Here is a 24,048-nt window from a genome sequence, read left to right on the forward strand (position 1 = left end):
AGAAGGCCCTGTGCCCTTACAGATTGTATGTTTGTAAAAGCCCGAGTGCGTGAAGCATCACCACCCCTGCTGATTTCAGGGAGTGGGGAAAAGCAATGTGATGCTCCTGAAGAAATACACACTTCAGACATTAAACAACTTTAAAGGTAATTGCCAGCCCTCTGATCTGGGCCTGAAAGTATATAGGCAATACAGTTGGAATGAAATATATAATCCCTGCTGCTGCCCGCCCTTGGCTGCTTCCAAAGAGAGGCACAAAAACAGGCAACAACAGCAAGAAGTGCAGGAATGAGAGGGAATGATGTCCACCCATCCCAGAAACACTCACTACTGCCTCCACCCTTTGCTCTTCTTCTTTTCTTTCAGTCTTGCCAGGACCCCTCTCCCATAGGCCTGACCCCTCCTTTCCTACATTTTCCTACTGAGCCACACTGTAAGGGTACAGCATGGCTTAGCTGGGAAAGTGAGGTAAAGCCCTTTAAAGGGCTAACGGGGGTGGAAATGCTCTGTGACAGTAAGCCCCATGTAATTTTGAAAGCCGCAGAGTGCCAATATAGTGGCAACAGAGGGAATGTTCACAGATTACTCCACTGATTACCCCTTGGAGCTGAATTAAAATAGGGCTTTCCCCTTTGCAGCATAAAGGGGAAAGACCCAGGAATGCCAAGGTGAGCATGACGTCACATGGATGTTCCCCTTTAATGTGGGGGCTTCCTGCTTTCTACATGGGGGAAAATCTCCAAGAGGCAGCAGCCCTTGTGAGGAAGTGAAGTACAGCATTTTGCACTCGCTTCTCCTTTCAAAATACCTTCAAAGGCAGCCCCATGTAGACAGCATTGCAGTAGTCAATACCTCGGGCTTGTAAAATCCTAAACTGACTTAATTTCTTCTCTCCAAAAATTTCCCACTGTGGGAACTGCAATTACAGAAGAGAGGGAGGCCTCTAAATATAGGACTCGTCTGCTGCTTATACTGATCTGTCACTTGTTGGACTCCATGTTTCTAGCAAGCATCATTCTGCAGAAATGACCTCTTCAGTCAAAGCTTCAGCTTGGGTGACTGCAGGAATCACCATTCAGCCGGGAAAAGATTGACTAAGTGAATCATAAGAATAAGCCACTTGTAAACTTGAATATGCACATATTACATCATAGGGAGGAATATTTTCAGTTATTACAGTATCCAAAGCCTAAACACGCTGAAAGATGCAGAAAATAGCGATGATCCATTAAGCAATACACTTTGCGTATCCTTACCTGACTCAGTGGCACCCAAAATTGCTGGAACAGCTTTGGAAGCTTCCGTTTCTGAGGGAAGAACAAACCTTTTTGAAAGATCAGCTAGATCAAGATGTACAAACCGAGCAACTAAATTAATTCATGCTGACTAACAGCTGTTAAGGACTCTCTCCTTAGTGCCTTAATTCCTGTCGTCCTTTGGGGTGTCCTAATTCTGCATTTTCTGACTGGAAAAAGAATAATCATCAACCAAACTTTGAGTCAACTGTACACAGAGGGGACAGAGGAAAAAACCCCAAAACATCAGTCTATTGATCCTGGGTCTCATCTGCCCCAAAACTTTGAACTGGTAAAATCTCTAAGGTCTACTCTTTGATGGCCAGGCTGTGCCGGAATGATGGATCACTCTCACCTCTTTATTTTGGTGGTAGTTCCCTGATCCCATCTTCTTTCTTCACCAGAGCCCAAAGTTTGCCCCCTGAACAGCCGCTCATGGCTTCAGAGACAGCAACTGAATAGAGCATTCCAATCTTGCACCCACCTGAATTGACACAGCTAAGTCTCCTCCGTCAACACAATCCTCCTTGCCATCCAGCCTGCCTCACACTAGTTGCTAGGCAACCGAAGCGGGCATGTTCTGGAAACGCAAGAGGCATTAACTCTCCATCCTTTTTTTTTTTAGGTTATATTTTCAAAATGCTATTTTCTTATACATTTATATAAAAAGGCCAAGTCCTAGATGCATAAATCCATTGAAATGCTGTGTCGCTCTGAATTTAGCCTGTGGTAACGAAAGCAGCCCGTAGGGATTTGTGTACTGCCAAAGTAGCATGCTTGGAATCTGGCTATCTTATCTCACTCTATCCTTTGGACTTGGTTTAAAGTGGCATGTCTAGAGAAAACCAGAGTCTATGACAAAAAGCATGGTAACATTTTTAAAATTATTCTCAACGGGACTTAATTATTAGGTAATGGCTCTGTCCAAATATCCATCAGAGCTCCCCCACAGCTGAAAAGAGAAGGCAGAAGTGTATCTGTGTGAAAAGAAAGTTCAATTTTACATGCTGGAGGAGACAGAAAGAGGTAAATAGACATTGTTGTAAGTTGGATGAAGTACCTAAGAGAGCAAGCGCTCCCTCCCCGCCCCCCATCTCTCTTTCCCCTCATTGGAGCTCCCATGTGGATTAATGAACCTTCTGCTCTGTAGGAATGTCTTTACCTGTATATTTGTACATAAAGCAAGTAGTACAAACATCCCACAAGAGCCAGAGGGGAGTAGTGGTTAGAGTGTTGGATTAGGATCTGGGAGACCAAGATTCAAATTCTGCCACAGAAGCTTGCTGGGTGATCTTTGGCCAGTCACACATTTTCAACCTAACCTACCTCACTGAGCTGTTGTGGGGATAAAATGGAGGAGAGGTGAATGATGTAAGCTGCTTTGGGCTCTCAAAAGGGAGAAAGGGAGGTATAAATTAAGCAAATAAATAAATAATGTCCAGTGCTTTGTCCTCCAAAGGGAAGTGACCTAGGTTAAGTGTAACCCCTAGAACTTGGTACTGTTCAAGGAAGTGGGGAGCATATAACAAGACTTTTTATCTCACACAATACACAGTACACACAATATTCTGGTTTCTCTTCAAATCACATAAATCTTTCGCCTTTCTACAATACAGGAGGCATGACAGGAAACTAATTGTCATTTTCACCTCATCACCTGAAAAGACTTGAGGCCTGCCAGCTTTACTGTATCTCTTCAGTCAGTGCTATAGAATCCTTATTGTGGCTGGCTGTGATGTCATGGAGAAGTACCCCAATCCATTTCTCCTCTCAGGAGCTCTGCATGTATGAGTTTATCCTATTTTTTGTTTCCCCACACAACCCTGTATGGTAATTCAGGGTTGTTCTGAGTGATGCGCTGGCTAAGATCTTGTGAGCACCGTGGCTGGGTGGTAATTTTAACCTAGCCTTCCCCAGTCCATGTTCAGCACTTTGTACATTACACTGCAGCAGCCCTTACACTAGCTTGACCTAAATGGCTCTATGGGTATGGGGAAACCCAGGGCTTTTTTTCAGCTGGAACGCAGTGGAATGGAGTTCCGGAACCTCTTGAAAATGGTCACATGGCTGGTGGCTCCGCCCCCTGATCTCCAGACAGAGGGGAGTTTAGATTGCCCTCCACACCACTCCAGCGGTGCGGAGGACAATCTAAACTTCCCTCTGTCTGGAGATCAGGGGGCGGAGCCACCAGCCATGTGACCATCTTCTCCGAGGGCAACCCACTGAGTTCCACCACCACTTTTCCCAGAAAAAAAGCACCGGGGAAACCTATCAGGTGGGTATAGATCCTCTCAATATGCGCAGTTGCCATGTTGTAAAAACGGGAAACGTGTATTTTCCATGTGTGTACAGCTCCAGTATGCCCAAATGAGCCCTGGATTTTTCAAGGTTTGTGTCCACCCGTATGAAGGCTATATGCCACATGATAAATATACGCATTGCCCCCGTTCATACAACATGTTGAGGCTCATGGGTGGGATGCATTCCCAATATGCATGGCTGGTGGCCTCCCTGTACTTAGAACTGTAAGGTCTGAAAAGATCTAGGGTTACAGGCACTGTCTGAAATGATCCAATCCAGCCTCTTACATGAGACGGTTATAATATATAAACCAGCATGACTCACCAGCCTGAAATGGGAAATGCAGATTTCATATCTATCCATTCAATTAGTCAGAGGTGTCTATTGCACTCTGGGCGTACTTAAGCACACATGTATTTTATACTAGTTTAATGATCAAGGGATATCCTTTAAAAAAAAAAATCTTCAGAATTGTAATTTGGTGACCCAGGAGGACTGTCACAGTTTTAAAAGCCATTCTAGTCCCCTCCCCTTGTCACATTTCCCCATTTTAATCAAGCCTATCGGTTACAATGTTTTGCTACCTCTCACGTTACCTCTCCTTTGATGTGTGACAGTTTATAGATGTTCCTCTAGTCCTCAGACAGGACTACACTTCTCAGATTCAATGAGAGGGGGCAGGACTTTTATTGTGGAGGTACTCAAACGTACTACTGGTGCCTTAATAATAATAATAATAATAATAATAATAATAATAATCAGGGCTTTTTTCTGGGAAAAGAGGTGGTGGAACTCAGTGGGTTGCACTCGGTGAAAATGGTCACATGGCTGGCGGCCCCGTCCCCTGATCTCCAGACAGAGGGGAGTTTAGATTGCCTTCCGCTGGCAATCTAAACTCCCCTCTGTCTGGAGATCAGGGGGTGGGGCCACCAGCCATGTGACCATTTTCAAGAGGTTCCAGAACTCCGTTCCACCTGAAAAAAAGCCGATAACAACAACAACAACAACACTCGATTTATATACCACCCTTCAGGATGACTTAACACCCACTCAGAGCAGTTTACAAAGTATGTTATTATTATTCCCACAACAAAACACCCTATGAGGTGGGTGGGGCTGAGAGAGCTCCTTGAAGCTGTGACTGACCCAAGGTCACCCAGCTGGCTTCAAGTGGAGGAGTCGGGAATCAAACCCAGTTCTCCAGATTAGAGTCCCGCACTCTTAACCACTATACCAAACTGGCTGTCTTGCGGAGGGGCTTTCCCAAGTCACGAGGGGGAAACTAGTAGAAATTGGTGCAACCTTATGTATGAGCAGGGCTCATTTCAAGAGGGAACGCACAGGAATGCAGTTCCGGCAGTTCCCCAAAGAGGTCACATGTCAGGTGGCCCCACCCATCTGACTCTCGGCCATTTTGGGCCCGTTTCGGCCTGGATTGGGGCCAAAATGGCCCAGATCAAGCCTCTAATGGGTGGTGGAACACTCTCCCATTCATCAGCAGCCTGATCCTGACCATTTTGGGCCCCTTTTCAGCTATTTTGGGCCCCTTTTTGCCATTTTCGGCCCAATTTTGGCCCTGAATGGATAAGATTGGGTCCAAAACAGCCAGGATAGGTGATGTCAGGGGGTGTGGCATATGCTGATGAGTGATGCTAATGAGTGATGCTAATGAGTTCCTCCAGCTCTTTTTCTATGAAATGACCCCTGTATATGAGTCCCAGCATTTTAAAAAAACAAAGCAAAAAAGCACTGGGGGAGGGAATGACCGTTCAGCCATTTTAATTAGATAAACAAGGTCTCAGTTACATGACCACGATCGGCATGAATCATCTACAGATCTATGCTTAATAATAGCCGGTCACATTACAATATAAAGATGACCTGTTAACCTGCATTCCCTTAGATCAGCCTAAACTACAACTGATTGTAGGTCAGTAAAAAACTTGATAGGAATCTTGGAGTCCTGAATTTAGGAATTTGGAACTGGAGTCATTGGGTCTGTGCATACAGTTGCAAGGTTGCCCCAGGTAAATAGATTTTATGACCCCTGGATCAAGACAATGGCTATGCATTTTATGGCTTATGAAGCAAGCTACTGCGCAACATAGTTCTTTTTACTAAATCACAATTCCTAAATTGTTGGGTTTTTTAGGATAGCCCTTGAGATGTATGTAAGAAACTGCTGATTTCCCCCCTCCACTTTGTTTCTATTTTCTGAATAAAGTCCTCTGAAAAATGCAGACCAAGTGTTATTTACTTCACCAAAGTTCCCTGTTTCTAGCTCTATCGGTGTGCTCGCTTTTCCATAAGGAGTTAATCCAATGTTGAGTTGCCAAACCCACATGGTAAGAAAATGTGTCTTTTTTTGTTTCCTCCCACTAAAACCAATTCATTCCATAGTATATTCCAGTCCCCGCAGTAAATGTGAAGGCTGTTGGACTGCTGAGCTCAGCACAAGCTGACCTTTCGTACAGTGCGGCAAAGGCCCAACTAGGTCTGGTTGTGGTGATGGGATAAAAACAAAGCCATATTGAATGTAGCAAACAGATATCGCTGTCACACATCCTCCTTGGTGGTTTGCTACCAGACTGGAATTCTGCACACATTAATATATTTTGCTGGCAAGCCATGTAAAAGGGAGAGGCTTGGTTCCAAATTAAAGCACAATTATGTTTGTTTTTAACTATGGTTAGTTTGTCACACCAAGATGTGGCTTGTGGATAATCAATCTCTCAGATTCTGGTTTATTTTAGCAGATGCTGCTTTCTTCTGTTACTCTTTCTCCTGCTTTGCCCAGAGAGACCCAGGTAATATCTTGGCTTGCATTGTGGCGAGGGTTGGGGGAAAAGTAGAATTTAGCCATGAAGTTCAACTGCATGCATCGTGCGAAATCATAATTGTGGTTAAGAAACCAATTTCACGTAGGGTTGCCAACTCCAGATTGGAAAATTCCTGGAGATTTAGGGATGAAACCTAGGGAGGTTAGTGTCCAGAGAAAGGAAGGACATCAACAGGATATAATTCCACAAAGTCCACCCTCCAAAGAAGCCATTTTCTCCAGGGTAAATGACCTCCAGAGATCAATTGTAATTCGAGATCTCTAGGCCTCATCTGGAGGTTGGTAACCTTAATTTCAAGTCATGGTTTCATGCTCCATACTAACCATGGTAAGCAGAGGAGTGGCCCATGTTCAGACAATTAAACTTAACATGGCTAAATAAAGTCACAGTTTTATGGGATATTTGAACCAATCCTCGGTGTGTTTGGGTACTATTAAAGCTATTCTACAACATTTCAGGGGTCCAATATGAAGAGAGACATTTGGTTGAGACAAAGTTAGAGACAAGGGAAAACAAGGAAGTGTATGCAGGTCCCTGGCGGCTCTAGGGCAGTGGATAGTGGTTTGAATATTGGCTTAGTCAGGGCTTTTTTCTGGGAAAAGAAGTAGTGGAACTCAGTGGGATGCCCTTGGAGAAAATGGTCACATGGCTGGTGGCCCTGCCTCCTGATCTCCAGACAGAGGGGAGTTTAGATTGCCCTCCACGCTGCGGCGTGGAGGGCAATCTAAACTCCTCTCTGTCTGGAGATCAGGGGGGGCGGGGCCACCAGCCATGTGACCATTTTCAAGAGGTTCCAGAACTCCGTTCCACTGCGTTCCAGCTGAAAAAAAGCCCTGGGTTTAGTTTATGAAAAATGTATGGAAAATGTAATGTAATGTAGACTATCAAAATGGAAACCAAACCTACTTATAACATTGAACAACTCTTACATAATACAACTGAGCTTGCAAGAGTTCCTCCTTGCTGATTGTTCCTTCAGGATGTTTCCCTCTATGATAAACAAGGTGAACATTTTAGGCTGTATCTAGAAAACATTGGATAGTATGCTGTACAGCAAATACTCGTTACTGGATTGTCTGGTCTAAACTTGGAAAAACCAGTTACAAATGATAAGCTATATATGGCAACGATAGCAGAATATCAGCAATGTACAGATGGTCCTTTAGTTCAGTTATGCTGCAAACTGGCTTTCACACAAGTGGTGTTTCATCCAACTGTTGGCATTTTATGATTATTGGTTATGCAAGTCAATCTGGTTTAATCAAGTTGGTTCTGTTTCAGTAACCATCCACTACTCATCCTGAAAATGAACACTATCACATTTCCAAAAATATCTCATGCAAAATTAGGAGACCTTTCGGAACAGCATCAGGGATAAGAGATTACAATCAGCAATACAGTGGACTAAAAGCCAACTGCTGCCCCCCCTAAAATGATCATACCTCTTAATTTATTGACAAAATGAAGAATCCCACTGTGTGTCAGCCAGCTGATATCATCCAGGGTCCAGGGTTCACCGAAGTCCATCTTCTGTACCAGGTCACGTACCAACCTGTCAGCAGATATAGCTTCACAAGTCGGCTAGAAACAAGAAGCCCCCCCCCCAAAATTTACAACATATAGTTACATTATATTTATCATCAATGTTAGAATATAAAAGAATGGCAGTTTGAAATTTGCCTGCTTATTTTCCAGGTTAGTTTCCCCCCATCTTTGCTTGTAGTGAAACAGTTATGTGTAATGTTACCAGGGCTTTTTTTCTGAGAAAAGAGGTGGTGGAACTCTCAAGGGGAAATAAGGGAGAAACACATGGGCCCTCCCCCCTTAAAAATGGCCGTTTCCTGCAGGGGGCATGGCCACCGGACTCCATTCCACTGCGTTCCCACTGAAAAAAGGCCCTGAATGTTACCACCCTCAAGATGGGTTCTAGAGTTCTCACAGCATTATAATTGATCTCCTGAATAGAGAGAATAGTTGCCCTGGAGGAATTCGGCAGCTTTGCTAGCTTTGGAAGGCAGACTCTATGGCATCACATCCCTGCTGTGCCCCCTTCCCTTTCCAGCCCCTCCCACAATTCTCCAGGAATTTCCCAAACCAGAGTTAGCATGTATGATGGACCTTCCGCCTTCACTCTCCCCTCTGTGAGGCAGATTTTCCCTCCAAAATTCAGTATCTCTGCTTTGACTGAGCAGCCCCAAGGAACATATTAATATCTGTGGTTACAAAGTCTGCTTGTTCCACCCTGACATGCAGATACTATTTTGGCTTTTAGCCCAGCCCAGGAACCTGATGGGGAAAAGCCGGAGTCCTCTTCCTTTTTGCTTGGAAATGGCAGTAGAGACTGTATAACATTCAAAAAGAAATAACTTTATTTAACAGGCAGGGATTAAGTGAGTATAGTCAGGGGATGGAATATGGAGGTAAATTTTTGTTGCTGTTATAGAATACACTTCTTGTAACAGGCAAAATAGTATCCTTGAAACTTATTTTCATATATTCTTGGTTCTTAACAGTGAGAGGTGTTTTACTTAGTAATTTAGTTACAGCAACGTTTCTTCAGAAAGTTTCCTTTGACAGTTCAGGTTCCTCAGAACCCACCTCCCCCCCCCCCACACCAGAAACTAAGCAGGCATTAATCTTCTCCTCAGAAAATATAACCCTTCTTTTGGTTTGAAAGGGAGTCTCAACCCACTACCCAATCACTCTCACCAAAACATACACCCAGTTATCTGGTGTCTGTGTAAAGCATACTTCAGCTTATGCTGACACTTAGACTTTGAATTCTTAGATAGAATTCTTCCTCAGGACAATAATACTACAGCTAAGGAAAAGTCTTCTGCCTTCACTCTAAAGGTGAACCTGTCTAACTTTTCTTGTCAGACTCACTGATAACAAAATCCTGTCAGAAACCAACTGCCTTCAGACTGGTTCTAACTGACCAATCAGAGAAGAGGGAGCAACCTGTCACTCAACTCCCCATTCTAGAGAATAGCTAACCCTTCCAGCTCTCTGATTTTGCTGCACTTTGGAAACTTGCTGTTAAGTGCAGTCCGTCACAGTACTCCTAGAGGCCTGGTCCTCATGGGGTGCAGAATGAGATAGTAATGGAGTTATAGAATGCTGGGGAGAGTGTAACACTTCAGCCTGCGGGTGAGGAGATTACATTTTTTTACATTTCCCAATATTAATAGTTCTTAGGATTTCCAGCCAAGATCTTTGGCCATGTGCAATAAACTCTGCTAATGCTACAACAAAAACAACAGTAGTATACTCCATTTTAAATTAGGACCAAGTGATATATTACAAAATAGTGAGCATAAGAAGGAGCTTAAGTACAAGTAAAGAAGGCAGGAAAAGAAAAGATGCTCGAGGGCATATTGGCAGACACAAAAAGTCAGCATTTTGTAGCTTTCTTAAAATGGAGACAAGGGTTGTATTTTAAATACAGAAATAAACAAAGCAAAGCGAGACCTAACATGAAGGGTCTGTTGCCATCTGGATTTTCGTCCAGGGGCACCTTAGAGACCAACAAGATAACATTTTATGAAATCATTTTATATACTTTACCCACCACATCACACCATGGAAAGAGGTGGGGCTGGAACACACCAAGTTTTCCTTGCCTGTATGGCTACCTCAGGAGAACAGTTCCAGAATAACGAGCTCTGGTTCTGGCTGCTGTAAACAGATTCTTAAACCGTTTTTGAAAAGACCAGTTGCATCAGCTCAGGTCATGCGCATGCGAAGAGTGAAGTTTATATGCAAGCTTCAAACTATACTACCAGTTTGTGGCTCAGTGGCAGAGCATATGCTTTGCATGCAAAATGTTACAAGCTGGATCCCTATTATCTCCACTTGAAAGGGTGAAGAGGAGGTGATCTGAAATATCTGTATCAGAGACCCTGGAAAGCCAGTGCCAACCAGAGTGCCCTGTATAGCAGCACTGAAGCTATCTGCCCTACTGCTGCCCAGAAAAGGTATCATGTTTACCTACACCATGAAAAATCTGCTGTGCTGCAACTTCTCCATAACTAGAAGACTAGAGTGTGCTCAGTCCTTCTTACTGAAGTCTTCTTATTGCTGATACTTCTTATTGCAGCCTTAATATGCCTATACTGAGCATATCATTCTCTCAAAACCATGCACAGCTGCAAATAGAGTTGGCAAGTACACGTGAAGAAATTCTTGGAGATTTGGGGATGGAGTCTCGGGAGGGTGTGGTCTGGGGATGGGAGGGAGCTCAGCAGCGATGCAATGCCATAGGACTCACGCTCTGAAGCTGCCATGTTCTCCAGAGAAACTGATGTCTATAGTTTGGAGATCAGTTGTAATTCCAGGAGATATCCAGGTACTACCTGGAGTTTGTCAACTCTAGCTGCAAAGTTGACTCAGCCCAGAGACAAACTGTTGGTGCTTATGATAGGAAAGCTCCTGTTGTCTTTTTATATCACTTCAGAAACAAATTTTATTTGTCTTTCACGGCTTTCAGAGAAATGAAGCTTGGGCCTGGTGAATGGGTAAAGTTGCCAGCACGAGTCTGGCAACCAGCAGGAGTCTTACCCAATGTAGGGGGCAGGTGTTGCTGGTGATGTCTTGATGTCACTCCTCATGCACCTGGAAGTGACATCGGCACATTGCTGGTGATGCTCTCACATGTAGACAATACTCTATGGTTTAACCATAGAGTTTTGCCTGAATGCTAGAGTGTCCCTAGAGACACACTAACATCACTTTTGGGCACACATGGAGTTAATCAGTGTGTTGGGCCACTGTCTGTCCTTCCTCCAGTTTCTCACCAATCTTCTTCCGCTGCTCAGCTGAGCAGTGGCAGAAAGTGTCTGCTGGTGGCCAGGAATCTCCCGCCACAAGAGGGAACTTGGCAAACCTATGAATGGATTGCCTTTTCCAGGTCAAGCAAGCATCACCAATCACTGAAAATGGCAGGAGGCAAGAACTGCAATACGGATCCTCTTCCAACACTGAGTTAAAAGAAGTTTCAGGTGGATAGCCATGTTGGTCTGTAGTAGAAGAGCAGAATTTAGGTCCAGTAGCACCTGAAAGACCAACTAGATTTCCAGGATATGAACTTTGGAGAGTTAGAGCTCTCTGACAAAGGGAGCTCTGACTCTCCAAAGTTCATATCCTGGAAATCAGTTGGTCTTTCAGGTGCTACTGGATCTGAGTCTTGAGTTAAAAGAAAGATCACTTCTCATCCCTGGTGCTCAAACAACCTCTTTCATAGCCTGCCGGTACAACACAAACATGTTGAGACCCACATGCTAGCCATCTGCTGCTGTCCCACACTGATTAAAATCCAGCAGACATAAAACCATCAGCTGCTCGGCAGAAAATATTCCAGCAGCAGCTACAATGGTTCTGTCTTCATTACTGCAAGTGAGCAGCCGTTACTGATTCAGAAACAAAAACCCCAAATATAAGCAAAATCTCAGCAGGTAATAAGCAACAACACTGAATGTCTTGGATCAAAAAAAGAGGAAGAGTACACTGATTTTTATTTTTAAGCATAGCAGATGAAAGCCAAAGTATATATAATCTTTTGAAGAGGGTGAGATTTGTTTAAGAGGTTAAATGCGCTGAAGTACTGGGTCTCGTTAATCCATGAACTTCAAAATATGAAGTCAGCCCCTCCTTTCTGGAACCTTCCATAAGGGTAGTATGAATAGAAAAATCCAGTTTAATATACAGTGCACTCTCCCAAGTACATTATAAAAAAGGAGTCCATTGTTGCAGGTCATTCCCCTACATACCTACACTAACGAAATCAGTGGAAGAAGAATGGGGCCGTGGCTCAGCAGAAGAGCATCCTTTGCATGCAGAAGACCCGGGGATCAATCCTCAGCAACTGAGGATCAAGGAGAAGGGACTAATGGGAAAGACTTTGTCCTAAGGTTGCCAACTCCAAATTGGGAAATTCCTGAATATTTGGGGGTCAAGCCAGGTAGGGTGGACTTTAGGAAGGAGAGGGCGCTCAACAGGGATGTGATACCATTGGTAGACCGCATCTGCTTTGCTTGTAGATGGTCCCAGGTTCAGTCCCCGGCATCTTCATTGAAAAGATCTGGTGATATATTGGAAAAGAACTTTACTGGATTCTCTAGAGAGCCCTTGAGAGACTTGGTATAAGGCAGCTTCTCGTGGGGCTAGCACCTAATGAGTAGTGAAGCAAAAACTGCATCACTGCATGATTCATGGGAGTTCATGCTTGTTATCTTGAAATAATCCACTGTTAAATCTGACTATACAGCAGCACAAGCAGGGTTCTTGGACAAGTTTCAGGCAAGCCAGAACTGGTTTCTTTGCTTATATAAAAAATCCTGCTGTATCATTCAGAGACAGTCACAAGTTTGCACAAGACATATGAATGCCAATTAGAACAACAATCCGTTTTTCTTGATTCAACGTGCATTTTGCACCTTTGTTCCCCAAAGACAGGCCTGCCTTTTGTGGCAGAAGTTCTGAGCACCTCAGTCCCCAAATGTACATGCCTGGGCCCTAGTTACTTGAGGGTGAAAGAGGTGCTTTGCACATGCTTAGGAGAGGGTTTGTTCTGTTTTTGACTGAATATCCATTGAATTATTAGTTGTTCCGCTGTTACAGTTGAAGAAGCCCCAGCAGAAAAATGTAAGAAAGGTAACAACCCTAGTCCTTAGTGATGTCATACAGGTAGGGAGTAACCAGTCACAAATATTTGATACTGATTAAGTTAAGGATCAGAAAAATGGTTGGGAAAAGTTAGGAGGCTAGTTGCAATATTATCAGCTAAGTAGGGTTGCCAGCTCCACTTTCCTGAAAGTAAGTCCCGCTGAATAGACCTCAGTAGGATTCCGAGTAGACCTGCTAGGACTGTTCTCTTATTCAGGTTTATGTGATCTGTTCTACCTATAGATTAGCAATGGGTGTTGAATATTTAAATACAGAACAAAAAGGTTGGGATTCTACAAGCAAGTGCTTTATGTGACAGATGGCATCCCCCCCATAACGACTTCATCCTTTTTTGAGATCAAACACAAAAAATCATTCCAATGTTCTGTCTTCCGTAGTTGCAGTTACTGGTGAAGTCATTAACAGTGCAATTCTAAGTAGAGTTACTCCAGTCTAAGCCCATTGATTTCAGTGGGCTTAGACTGGAGTAACTCCACTTAAGGTTGCACTGTTTATTGTGGAAACAGCCATCTGCCACGGTGTATCAGATTCTGTCTTTAAGGGCTGTAAGGACTTACTATTTAGATAAGATTCTATCATTGGTGTGTCTGATACTGAATTTTCTGCCTGTTGTTACAGGATGAGTTTCCAGCTCCAGGTGGGGAAGAATTCTGGACATTTGGGGGAAGTGCCTGGGGATGGTGAAATCTGGCAAGGAGAGGGATCACAAGTGGGGATGTGATGCCATAGTCTGCTTCCAAAGCTGCCATTTCTTCCAGAGAAAATCAAGGACTGATCTTTCTAGTCTGAAGATCAGCTGTAATTCCAGGATCATTCCAAACCCTTGCTGGAGATTACCAATCTTAAAACTGTATAGTCTTTAGCTCTTTTTATTTTTAACAATGTTTTAATGGAATTTTTGCACGCCTAATTGCTCGTCTCCTGCCTACCTTGTGAATCATTGCAGTGAGATTATCTAAATAAATAAGTTTTTTAAAGGACCTAGAAGGAAGTATTCACAGTAAACAAGGCCTACTGTTCCTTCAGTTTGCTGTGAGCACTCCACTCTGAGGAGCAGCAGCTGTATTTTGGGCAAACATTAAGTCCAGTGAATCTTAATCAGGTTTCCACTTTGCAAGCTTTATTTTTGGCTGCTGTGAGAAGACCCTTTTGACCCTTCTAGCTGGTATACCCAACTGAAAGCTACTGTCAAATGCAAGCAAATAAAAATTGCAGATGATGCTAATGCAGCCCTCAAGAACTAGTTGGTTTAGCCAAGTAGGGGGTGGAGTCAGTAAATGTTGGTTAGCAGAGAGGAAGAGTCAGCTTATTATGCTGGAAAGCCAGATAAAACTTTTTTGGGCTGTTAACAACTTGCTTCGGGTAATTGGAAAATTATGGCTGCAAAAAGTTAATCAGTAAAGCGGAGGGAATTAAATTTGGTATAGCTGGTATTATTGTTGCAATTATATTGTTATTTTTAGGTGGGTAGCCGTGTTGGTCTGCAGTAGAACAGCAGGATTTGAGTCCAGTGGCACCTTAGAGACTTGTTATTGCAAGTCTTTAAAGCTGAAAGTTGCTATCTGGTTATTGTGTTGTCCAGTTTGGCAAAACTGAGTTCCTTTCGAACAAGGAGTAAATCAGAAGAACTCAGCAAATTGGTGGATTGGAGAAGAAGTTGAACTAGGCTCACCACAAAGTTTTTGCGAGCAAGAATGTTGTTTCATTGAACTCGGAGATACCATTGGTTGCAAGTCTGTCCACTGTTATAACCTATAAGTTCACTATACATTTCATAGTTGTATATAGTTTTCAGTTAAAAACATTGTTTACAATTAATTTGTCTCGCAAATTCTGTTCCATATTTAGCACCGTAGAAGCCACACCAAGACCTGCAGTGCAGTCCCCCCACATTAATAGACATCAGCCAGTTTTTTCGCACGTGGCATCGGCTAACCTATTGTCCCGTTGTGGTTTCCCTTCCAAAGCCTTTTTCAGGAAAGCAAAAGATTCTCTTTCCCTGTGCCTTGACAGCAAACATGACAGCCTCGATCAAAACAAGAAAACCCTTTAATAAATGCCAAAATGCAAAGCACAAAAGCTTACCTGTCTGCTGCAAACTCTGCTCTCCACACTCTAAAAGAGGACTAAGATCTGTCCCCTTGTAAGCTATTTGCTCCTCATCCGGTGATGCCTCTCTGAAAAGTATGCAGCAGTTGTCTGGGCTTGCTTAAGGTTTGTATAGGGAAAGGACTGGAATCCAGCAGCTCCTGAGTTTTCAAAGAGCTTCAAAAGGCTTCTCCGAGCCTCCTACCAGCCCTGTAAATAATGGGAGTATCTGCAATGCATATTCATTTTCAGGAGTCATATAATTAACTTTGAGAACTAAACCAATGAAATGCAGCTGGAAAGAGGGAGACAAAAGCGCCGATTGTTTCAATCCCTACAAGATAGGAAGTACTGTTGGATAGGTTCAATCATGTCTCCTAAATCGCTGTGGGATGGGTCCTACCAACTTTTCTGCTGGCCCAAGAAAGTGAGGGATGATCTGATCTAGTTTCCTTCCTCACAGCAACTTTTTGTCACCACTTGTCCCATAATCGCTAGCATAGTAACAGGGGCCTCCTCGTAGCCTTTTGTGCTATGGTAAAACATGGCAAGACCCAACTCAGCAGCCATATTATATGAAACCATTAGCAGAAAATACAGGACCTGCAAGACTTTCAGGGATAATCACGATCTTCCTTCCAGCTCTGCTCACGCACTGGCCAGCCTGCCTGTAGTGGTGCTCCTTCCAGTGGCCTGGCTGGCATAACAGAGGATGGTATGGGCTCCAGTCCCCCCACCTCTCCTTCACAAACTGCCTGCAGCACTGTACGAATGACTGGCTCGTCATGGGTGGCCCCACTGTGGGAAATCAGTAGTTAGTAGTTTGGAACTACATCGTTTCCATTTGCACAGATAACTCCTCTCTCCATTTGTGTGTTTTTTACAAACCCAGTTTGGGACTCAGAGCTAGATATAGAATTCTCCTGATGGTTCACTTTGATCATCTATCAAGGCCCTCCCATGGGTCTTCCTACCTACTGAATAGAAGAGAGTGATGACTTCAAGTAGGGTCTTCTCTGTGGTGGCATCAAAACTATGGAATTGCCTTCCCCATTATACTCACCTGTTTATTTGTTTAGACATTCAAGAGAACCTGATCAAGGTAGCTGCCAAGACAAAATATAATAACATAGAACAGCATAAAAACTATGAATAATAAACTTAACACATTAAAAACGAAGTCAGAGAATTAAAACCAGCGCAAAACATTTAGCAATTTAAAATTACTCTCATAAAACAATTCTCAAGCTAGAAGCAGACAGTAAAAACAATTTTAAAAGATCAACTCCCTAATGAAAAGCCTGGGTTTAAAGAAATGTTTAAACCTGGCACATAAAAGCACAGTTGGCACCAGGCAAGCTTCAAGGGGAAGGGCACTCCACAGACACCACAGAAAAATTCCAGTCTCTGGTTGCCTCCTGCCTTGCTCTGCAGGCAGGGCCACCAGGAACAAGGGTCTTTACTGGCAGGCTGGGCTGTACAGGAAAAGATGGTTCTTCAGGTGTGACCGAAAGACGTTTAGGCCCTTAAAGGTAAGAAGCAACACAGGTGGACAGCCAGTACAGTTCCTTCAGCAAAGTAATGATACGATTCTAGTCCAGAAGGCAGATGACCACATGACAGAGCTGTATTTTGGGAACAGCTGTATTTTGGGAAAACATGGAAGCAACCTATGTCAGTATCTCTTAGGGCCAAGCTACACATGACGAATGACACTTGAATGGCAAGTGGATTGAGTGGAGGGCAAGTGAACAGGGAGAAATACACTTGCTGTTCAAGTGTCATTTGTCATGTGTAGCTTGGCCCTCAGGGACATCCTAGATGTGCAGGTTTTTAAAGAGTTGGATCTCGGTTCCCTAGACTCAACTCGAGTTCCCTGCAGCCACACGGCAGCTGTAGGGAATGGCTGTTAAAAAATAAAGCTTCCTTGTGGAGTATTCTGTGCAACAGGGGGAGAAACTCCCCTCGTGCTATTGTGACATGGGGACATGGCTTGAGGGGGGAAGGAGGAGCCCATCTTCCTCCCATGGGGGCATTCTGAGGCACTTGGGCGCTCTTTTAATTTTTAACAGCTATTCCCCAAAGCTGCTGTGTGGCTGCAGGAAACTCGAGTTGGGTCTGGGGAACTGATACCCAACTCTTCAAAAACCTGCACATCCAGCTTGAACCTTAACCCAATAATTAGTAAGCTAGAAACAGGCTTGTAACATTTTGTTAGTAGCAGATTATGAATATTATAAACAGGGCTCATTTTGAGGGGGAACGCGCAGGAACACAGTTCCGGCATTTCCCCAAAGAGGTCACATGTCAGGTGGCCCCGCCCACCTGACTCTCGGCCATTTTGGACCTGTTTCAGCCTGGATTGGGTCAGCCCGGATCGGGCCTCTGATGGGTGGTGGATCACTCTCCCACCCAGCAGCAGCCCGATCCGGACCATTTTGGGCCCCTCTTCAGCCATTTTCAGCCCCTTTTTGCCATTTTGGGCCCAATTTCGACCCTGAATGGACAGGATTGGGTCCAAAACAGCCAGGATAGGTGATGTCAGAGGGTGTGGCATATGCAGATCAGTTATGCTAATAATACACTTCTGGGGCTGTCAAGGGGTGTGGCATATGCTAATGAGTTATGCTAATGAGTTCCTCCAGCTCTTTTTGTATGAAATGACTCCTGATTATAAAGATGTTATTTCTGAATATATATGTTCCCTGGAAATGCTGTCTCAGAATTGAGGAGTCTTGCCATCATCTGAGGAAGATGGGACAGAGTACAAATTGATTGAAGGGGTTATTTTCCTCCATCCAAGTGTATTCAGTGGATATGGTTGAGAGTTCTGAAAACATGAGATGTTCCTATTACACCTGATTACCTTCCTCTGGGCTGGCAAGCTATTATTCAAGAAACATGTTTGAGAACAGGCTCTCCCCCTCTCGTGCATCAAAGATAAGCTTTGAGAGACTGGGTTGTTTTCATCTTGGTTGGGAAATCTTTTGCTGATCATTTGGGACTCAGTTACAGCGTAGTTTAAGGAGACAGAAAAGTCACACCACCTAACAAAGAGCTTCTTTGTCAGTGTGCACAAGGAAATTTTCTCAAGAATGAAATAATTTATTTTGTAAATGTACATGGAGTATAACGGTATGGATTTTCGATCAACTACATGAGAAATATAGAGTTGGAAGAACCAGCACAACAATCAGGCAAGGATCACACATCTTCTCCACTTTTTCTTCTCCTCCAGCAGTTCTTCCAATCCAAAAAAAGATTATTCCTGGGTTCAAGAACCCACATGGATTAATTTTTGTTGTTGTGTGGTTTGTTTTTCTCACTAGTTCAAGAACCCATGCAGGTTAGGAGGCTGTGGTGAGGAGGGAGATGAAGGTGGAATTGTTCTCTTCCTCTTTCGTCAGCAGAGGTCCACTGGTGGAAGAACCAGGAAGGATGGGGAAGGGTGGTTTTGTGCCATCTCCTTCCCCTTGCCCAGTGTTGCCTCCTACCCTGCATGGCTAATAGTCCAAGTGAGTCCCATGAACCAGGGAATAAATGTTCCCAGGTTCTGATATGGCTGCTAGGAGGAGTGGAAATTTGTGACCATCAGCACCTTCCACTGACATATTGCTGGACCCAACCCATAATCTCTTGGGAGGAAGAATCTAGTTTGTGACAAGTTAACTGATGGTCTCTTTGAGCTGGGAAAATTTTATGTGCTGGAAGACTGAACTGCTTCCTTATTACATGAATTATGTACTAGAAAATTAATTAAATAGGTGCTGAGAAGATTAAGAGGTGGTAGAGGAAAGGGCCATATGGTAGAGCACATATTTTGCATGCAGAGGTTCAGTGCTCAACCAGAGAATAGCTACTGTGGGGGAAGTCTTGTCTCTGTCTGAGATGCTAAAGAACCTTTAAATTGCACAATACTAAACTCGTTGGAGCAGGGCCCTGATTGAGGCAGTGTCATGTGAGAATTTTCATAACCCTGAGTCATAACCATGACTCAGTGGTAGACCATATGCTTTGCAAGGTCCCAGGTCCATTTTTGGATATGGACAGGGAAGGCCTATGAATCCATACAATAATGAAGAGTTAAGAGCCCATGGATTCTTTCCCCTAATGCTTTCTTTTGGTGAGGCAAACCATGAAGGTGACATGTGGGTAGTTACAGTTATTCTTTGTACATGGAGATTCAATTTCATTATCATGACTAACAGGTATATTGACTGAAGCTGTAACAATACCCACAGAGTCACACTGGAACAAACCAACAGTCCAAGGCCATGATTCATATATTGCTGTTGACACACAACTCCTCCATGAATGTGTCTAATCTCTTTTAAAACCGTCTAACCTAGGCCTTGTTACCACATCTTAGGGTAGCAACTTCTGTAATTATTCACTGAGAAGAATTTCCCTTTATTCATCCCAAACCTACAACCGATTTGTTTTGCTGGGTCATCCTGATTCTGATATCGTAACAGTAGGAGAACGATTTCCCACTTTCCCTTGTTCCTGAACTACAGATGCTCAATTTCCCTCTAGCTTGGTTTGTGATTGACTTGCAGCTAGCAATCACTCACCTACATCTGAATGTAGATAAAGGCCATGCTGTTTTCGTTGCTCCTTCTGGATATAACTGCAACCTTTGATGCAGTAGATCATGCCATCCTGTTGAGGAATTTAGAGGCAGAAGTAGGTATCAGGGGATGTGCTTTGGACTGGTTTCAGTCATTCCTCATGGAATGAACTCAAAGGGTTGCTGTTGGAGGCCAGCTATCTTCAGTTTGAGAATTATCTTTTGGGGTTCCACAGGGAGCAATTTCATTCCCCATGTTATTCAACCTCTATGTTATCAATATGCAGTTGACTCCATCTCTATATTTCACTGTCCAAATCCCCCGGTGTTGCAGCAGAGGCCATGAGTTGCTGCCTAACAGCTGCAGTCAAATGGCTGAAAGCTAACAAACTGAGACTGAACCCAGACAAGACGGAAGCGATGCTGTGCATACAGCCAGGATCTGCCCATATTGTCTAATCATGCCCAGGCAGATGTGTGGAACCAGCAGTAAGACAAATAGCCTTTCCCCCATGTTCCTCCTCTGCTAGTTAAAATGTGTAGGGTGCAAAGGAGGGAATGAAGAAGCTTCTCTTGCCTCTGTGTGGGCAGAGGAGCATGCCCCCCCCCTTTAAAGGTAAGGTTTGGGTCACATGATAGACACCAGTTGAATTTGGATTTCCCCCAAATAAAACTTGAGCTTGGCACATGTATAAAGAGACCCATAGAAGAATATTAGTCAAAATTCTCATCCTTCTGGTGACCTCAAAGGCTTGCACACAGTTTTGTGCTACTGTGATTCATCCTAATAAAAAGTATTACAGGGATTTTATTCTTGGATTTTGTGTTGTCCAATACGGCTTTATCTGCAAAAAAAAAAAAGATAATAATGTAAGGCATTTAAATGATGCATCCTACTGCGCAGGCTAAAAGGGGCAACCTGGCAGTTGGATCCCATGGAGGATTTCTGTAGATGGAAGGAAGAAGCAACATTCACCCCCCGGATTGCAGGCCTTCAATTCCTCTTTCATGCTGTATATGGTGACCCCATCCTCCAGGAACAACATTTCAGGAGGCATTTTGGGCTAGAACAGAATTGGGAAGGCGAGAAAGTCAAACTTTTCATCAGAAGAAATTACTACTAGAGGTGGGCATGAACTGGGAAAATACTGGACCATGCAGTTCATTGTTTTGTCATGTTTCACGAACCACGAACTTTCACAAACTTGCCCCAGTTCATGAACCAGTTCATTTGGTTCGTGAAAACGTCACTTCCAGGGCAGTAGAAGGTCTGCAGAAAGCCTCTCCCCTGTTGCCTAGGAAACTGATTGATCGGCACCAGACTGCATGTGGTGACGAACTGAAAAACAAACCAAACAAATCGGCCTAAAGTTCATGGCAGTTTGTCAGAAATAGGCTTGGACGAACCACTGGTTCGCAAACCACGAACCGGCCCAGTTCGTGACAAACTCTGATTCATGTTTTGATTCATACCTGCCTCTAATTACTACTAGATCCAAGCCCATGAGCAGCGTGTACTTGAAAAACAGGTTGCTTTAGTGACACAACACCGGCCTTAGGAAATACATATCATCTTCTGTGGTAATCAAGAAATTTTATTCCGTATGTACAACAGCAGCAGCAAGTTGCAATATGGAAGTAAATGAAAGTTATCTAGCAAGGCACAACCAAGCAAAAACAGCTACTGTGCATTTGGGTTGAATGCTCGCCGTTCAGAGGAATGGCAAGCATCTAATTATTTTAAATAACTATTTTAAATAAATAAGTGGATCCTAAAAAACAGCATCACAGGGTTCCAGCAACAGCACAAGATGTTTGATCTAAGCCAGTTACTGAACCAACAAATCACACCGATACATATATTATGTGAATAATACACGTAAGTGACCCACCCATTTATAACAGCAATATTGCTGATAACACTATTTTTTTTGGCTATATTACTCTTATTTTAAACATCTGTAAGTGGGAAGAAATACCTGTTCCCTAGAGTTACCAGTAAACCTGGGAAATAACTGCTTTGAATCTCACCTCTATCTTGCAACAAGGTGGCCTTAGGCAACTCTCTTTATTCACACACATGCACCTCTTTCTTCACTATGGTTATAATAATATTAATATGGCAGATTAATGTAATATTAATGTGAAGGATTTAATGTAAAGCTCTTTGAACACTTCAAGCACAATGTGAATGTTATTTCTGGGAAGAAGATGTCATGCATCAATGAATGGGAGAATCCAGCCAACAGGGCATGTCTTAATACAAAATGAAACTTAACCTTTCAAAGAACTTTTCAAAACCTCTGAAGAGTAAATTATCTATCAATCATTTGCTCTGTTTTTAAAAAAGGAGTTGAGTTCGCATACATTCTTTAACGGCATCATCTTTAGGTACATGCCTCTTCTTCCCCTAACCCCCTGGGGCAATATCTAAACATATTTGAAAATAAAGAATACATCTGCTGTTCAAATATTCATCACCAATATGTACTGCATGGGGAAATGCTGTGGTCAAAAAGTTTACTTTCAAGCACATTGTTATGGTCATGATTCATGCCAAGTGATACACCTTGTGGGAGTGACGGTTATTGACAAAAGAATGACAAATATTCCTGCTCTGGAACTAAGGGCCAAGCTATAAGTGACGAATGACACTTGAACAGCAAGTGTATTTCTCCCTGTTCACTTGCCCTCCACTCAATCCACTTGCTGTTCAAGTGTCATTCGTCATGTGTAGCTTGGCCCTAAGATCCCAAGGGGAGGCCATCCTGACTGTCTCGTTAGCTAAAGAAGCTCAACTTGGTAGGTACACAAGAGAGGGGTCTGTTGGTGGCAGTCCCACGATTATGAAACGGCATCCCCAGGGATTGCCGTAGGATTGTCTCTTTGCTTCCACATGCAAACTGTATGTGCTGAGCGCTATTGTCTTCATACTCTACTTATAGACTTCTTGAGAGCATCTGGCCACTGTGGGAAACTGGATGCCGAGCTCCATCCATGTATGTCATTCTTGGCACCTTACAGGAATTTATATAAACATGAAAATGCATCAATGGTCTGGACTGGGGTCCCCAAGCTTTTTGAGCCTTAACACCTTTGGAATTCTGACATAAGAAGGTGGGCATCATAAAATGGCTACCGCCGGAGGTAGAAGCAACCATAAAATGGCTGCCACAGAAGGCGGAACCTCACACAGAGCAAGCCCAACTGAAGAGAAGAGTGGCAATTTAAAAAATACACTGGGAGAGAGGAGTGAGAGGATAAAATCAAGACTGTAGTGCAGCTGCTGCTTAAAACATTATTTTAATTGGTATAGCTAATCAGATCTTCAGTGGCCAATCAGAAGCCCTGCTGGGCAAGATTCCCACATGCTCCTGCCCAATTACTAAAAATACTTGGTGAGCATCAGCAAAGCTGTTGGGGGACACAATGATGCCCACAGGTACCACACTGGGGATGGGGATCCCTGGCCTAGACAAACCCTGATTCCACAGAGGTCTTTTTATTTTACCTTGTTTTATGTATAGTTCCCACTTGATGTAGTTGTGAAGAAATAACATTTTGATAGCCCAGGCAAGCCTGCTATCATCAGCTCTTGGAAGCTAAGCAGGGTTGACCTTGGTTAGTAATTGGATGAGAGATCTCCAAGAAAGACTACAGTTGTTATGCAGAGGCAAGCAATGGCAAACCATCTGTGTTAGTCTCTTGCCTTGAAAACCCCAGCAGGGGTCATCATAAATCAGCTACGACTTGTTGGCACTTCCCACCATCACTCAAGTGCCGGTTTGGTGTAATGGTTAAGAGCGATGGGACTCTAATCTGGAGAACTGGGTTTGATTCTTCACTCCTCCGCTTGAATCTAGCTGGGTGACTGTGGGTCAGTCACAGCTCCTTCAGAGCTCTCTCAGCCCCACCCACCTCACAGAGTGATTGTTGTGGGGATAATAACAACATATTTTATAAACCCCTCTGAGTGGGTGTTAAGTTGTCCTGAAGGGCGGTATATAAATTGAATATTGTTATTATTAAGTACTATTAATTTCACAGACAACTTGTTTTACAGGCACAAAGAACACAACTTTTATTTTAATAACAACAACCCAATCATATAAACATAACACAGGAACACCCTAAAAAACAGCTCTCTTCATTCACATAACAGACCATCATTTTTTGCTGAGGTAATTCTAAAAGTAGTAACGTTTCTCCCCCTCCAAACCAAAACCACACCGGGCTCTCCTCCCTCTTCATATTCTCGCCTCTGCACACT

At 43.4% G+C, this 24,048-nt stretch overlaps 1 protein-coding gene across 1 annotated transcript in view; it reads right to left on the bottom strand.

Annotated features, from left to right (window-relative positions):
• AMOTL1 (angiomotin like 1) overlaps window positions 1-15,356 on the bottom strand; it is a 103,530-nt gene extending 88,174 nt beyond the window's left edge. Inside the window, exons 1-3 of the mRNA XM_054974117.1 lie at window positions 15,206-15,356; window positions 7,879-7,988; window positions 1,257-1,307 (exon numbers count right to left, since the gene is read on the bottom strand). Of these exons, the coding sequence (XP_054830092.1) occupies window positions 1,257-1,307; window positions 7,879-7,963 (136 nt within the window). The 5' untranslated portion in view covers window positions 7,964-7,988; window positions 15,206-15,356. The remainder of the gene's footprint in view (window positions 1-1,256; window positions 1,308-7,878; window positions 7,989-15,205) is intronic.
• Between the last annotated feature and the right edge of the window lie 8,692 nt (window positions 15,357-24,048).

This window comes from Eublepharis macularius, chromosome 3, assembly GCF_028583425.1.
Source record: "Eublepharis macularius isolate TG4126 chromosome 3, MPM_Emac_v1.0, whole genome shotgun sequence".
In the NCBI taxonomy this organism is placed as follows: Eukaryota; Metazoa; Chordata; class Lepidosauria; order Squamata; family Eublepharidae; genus Eublepharis; species Eublepharis macularius.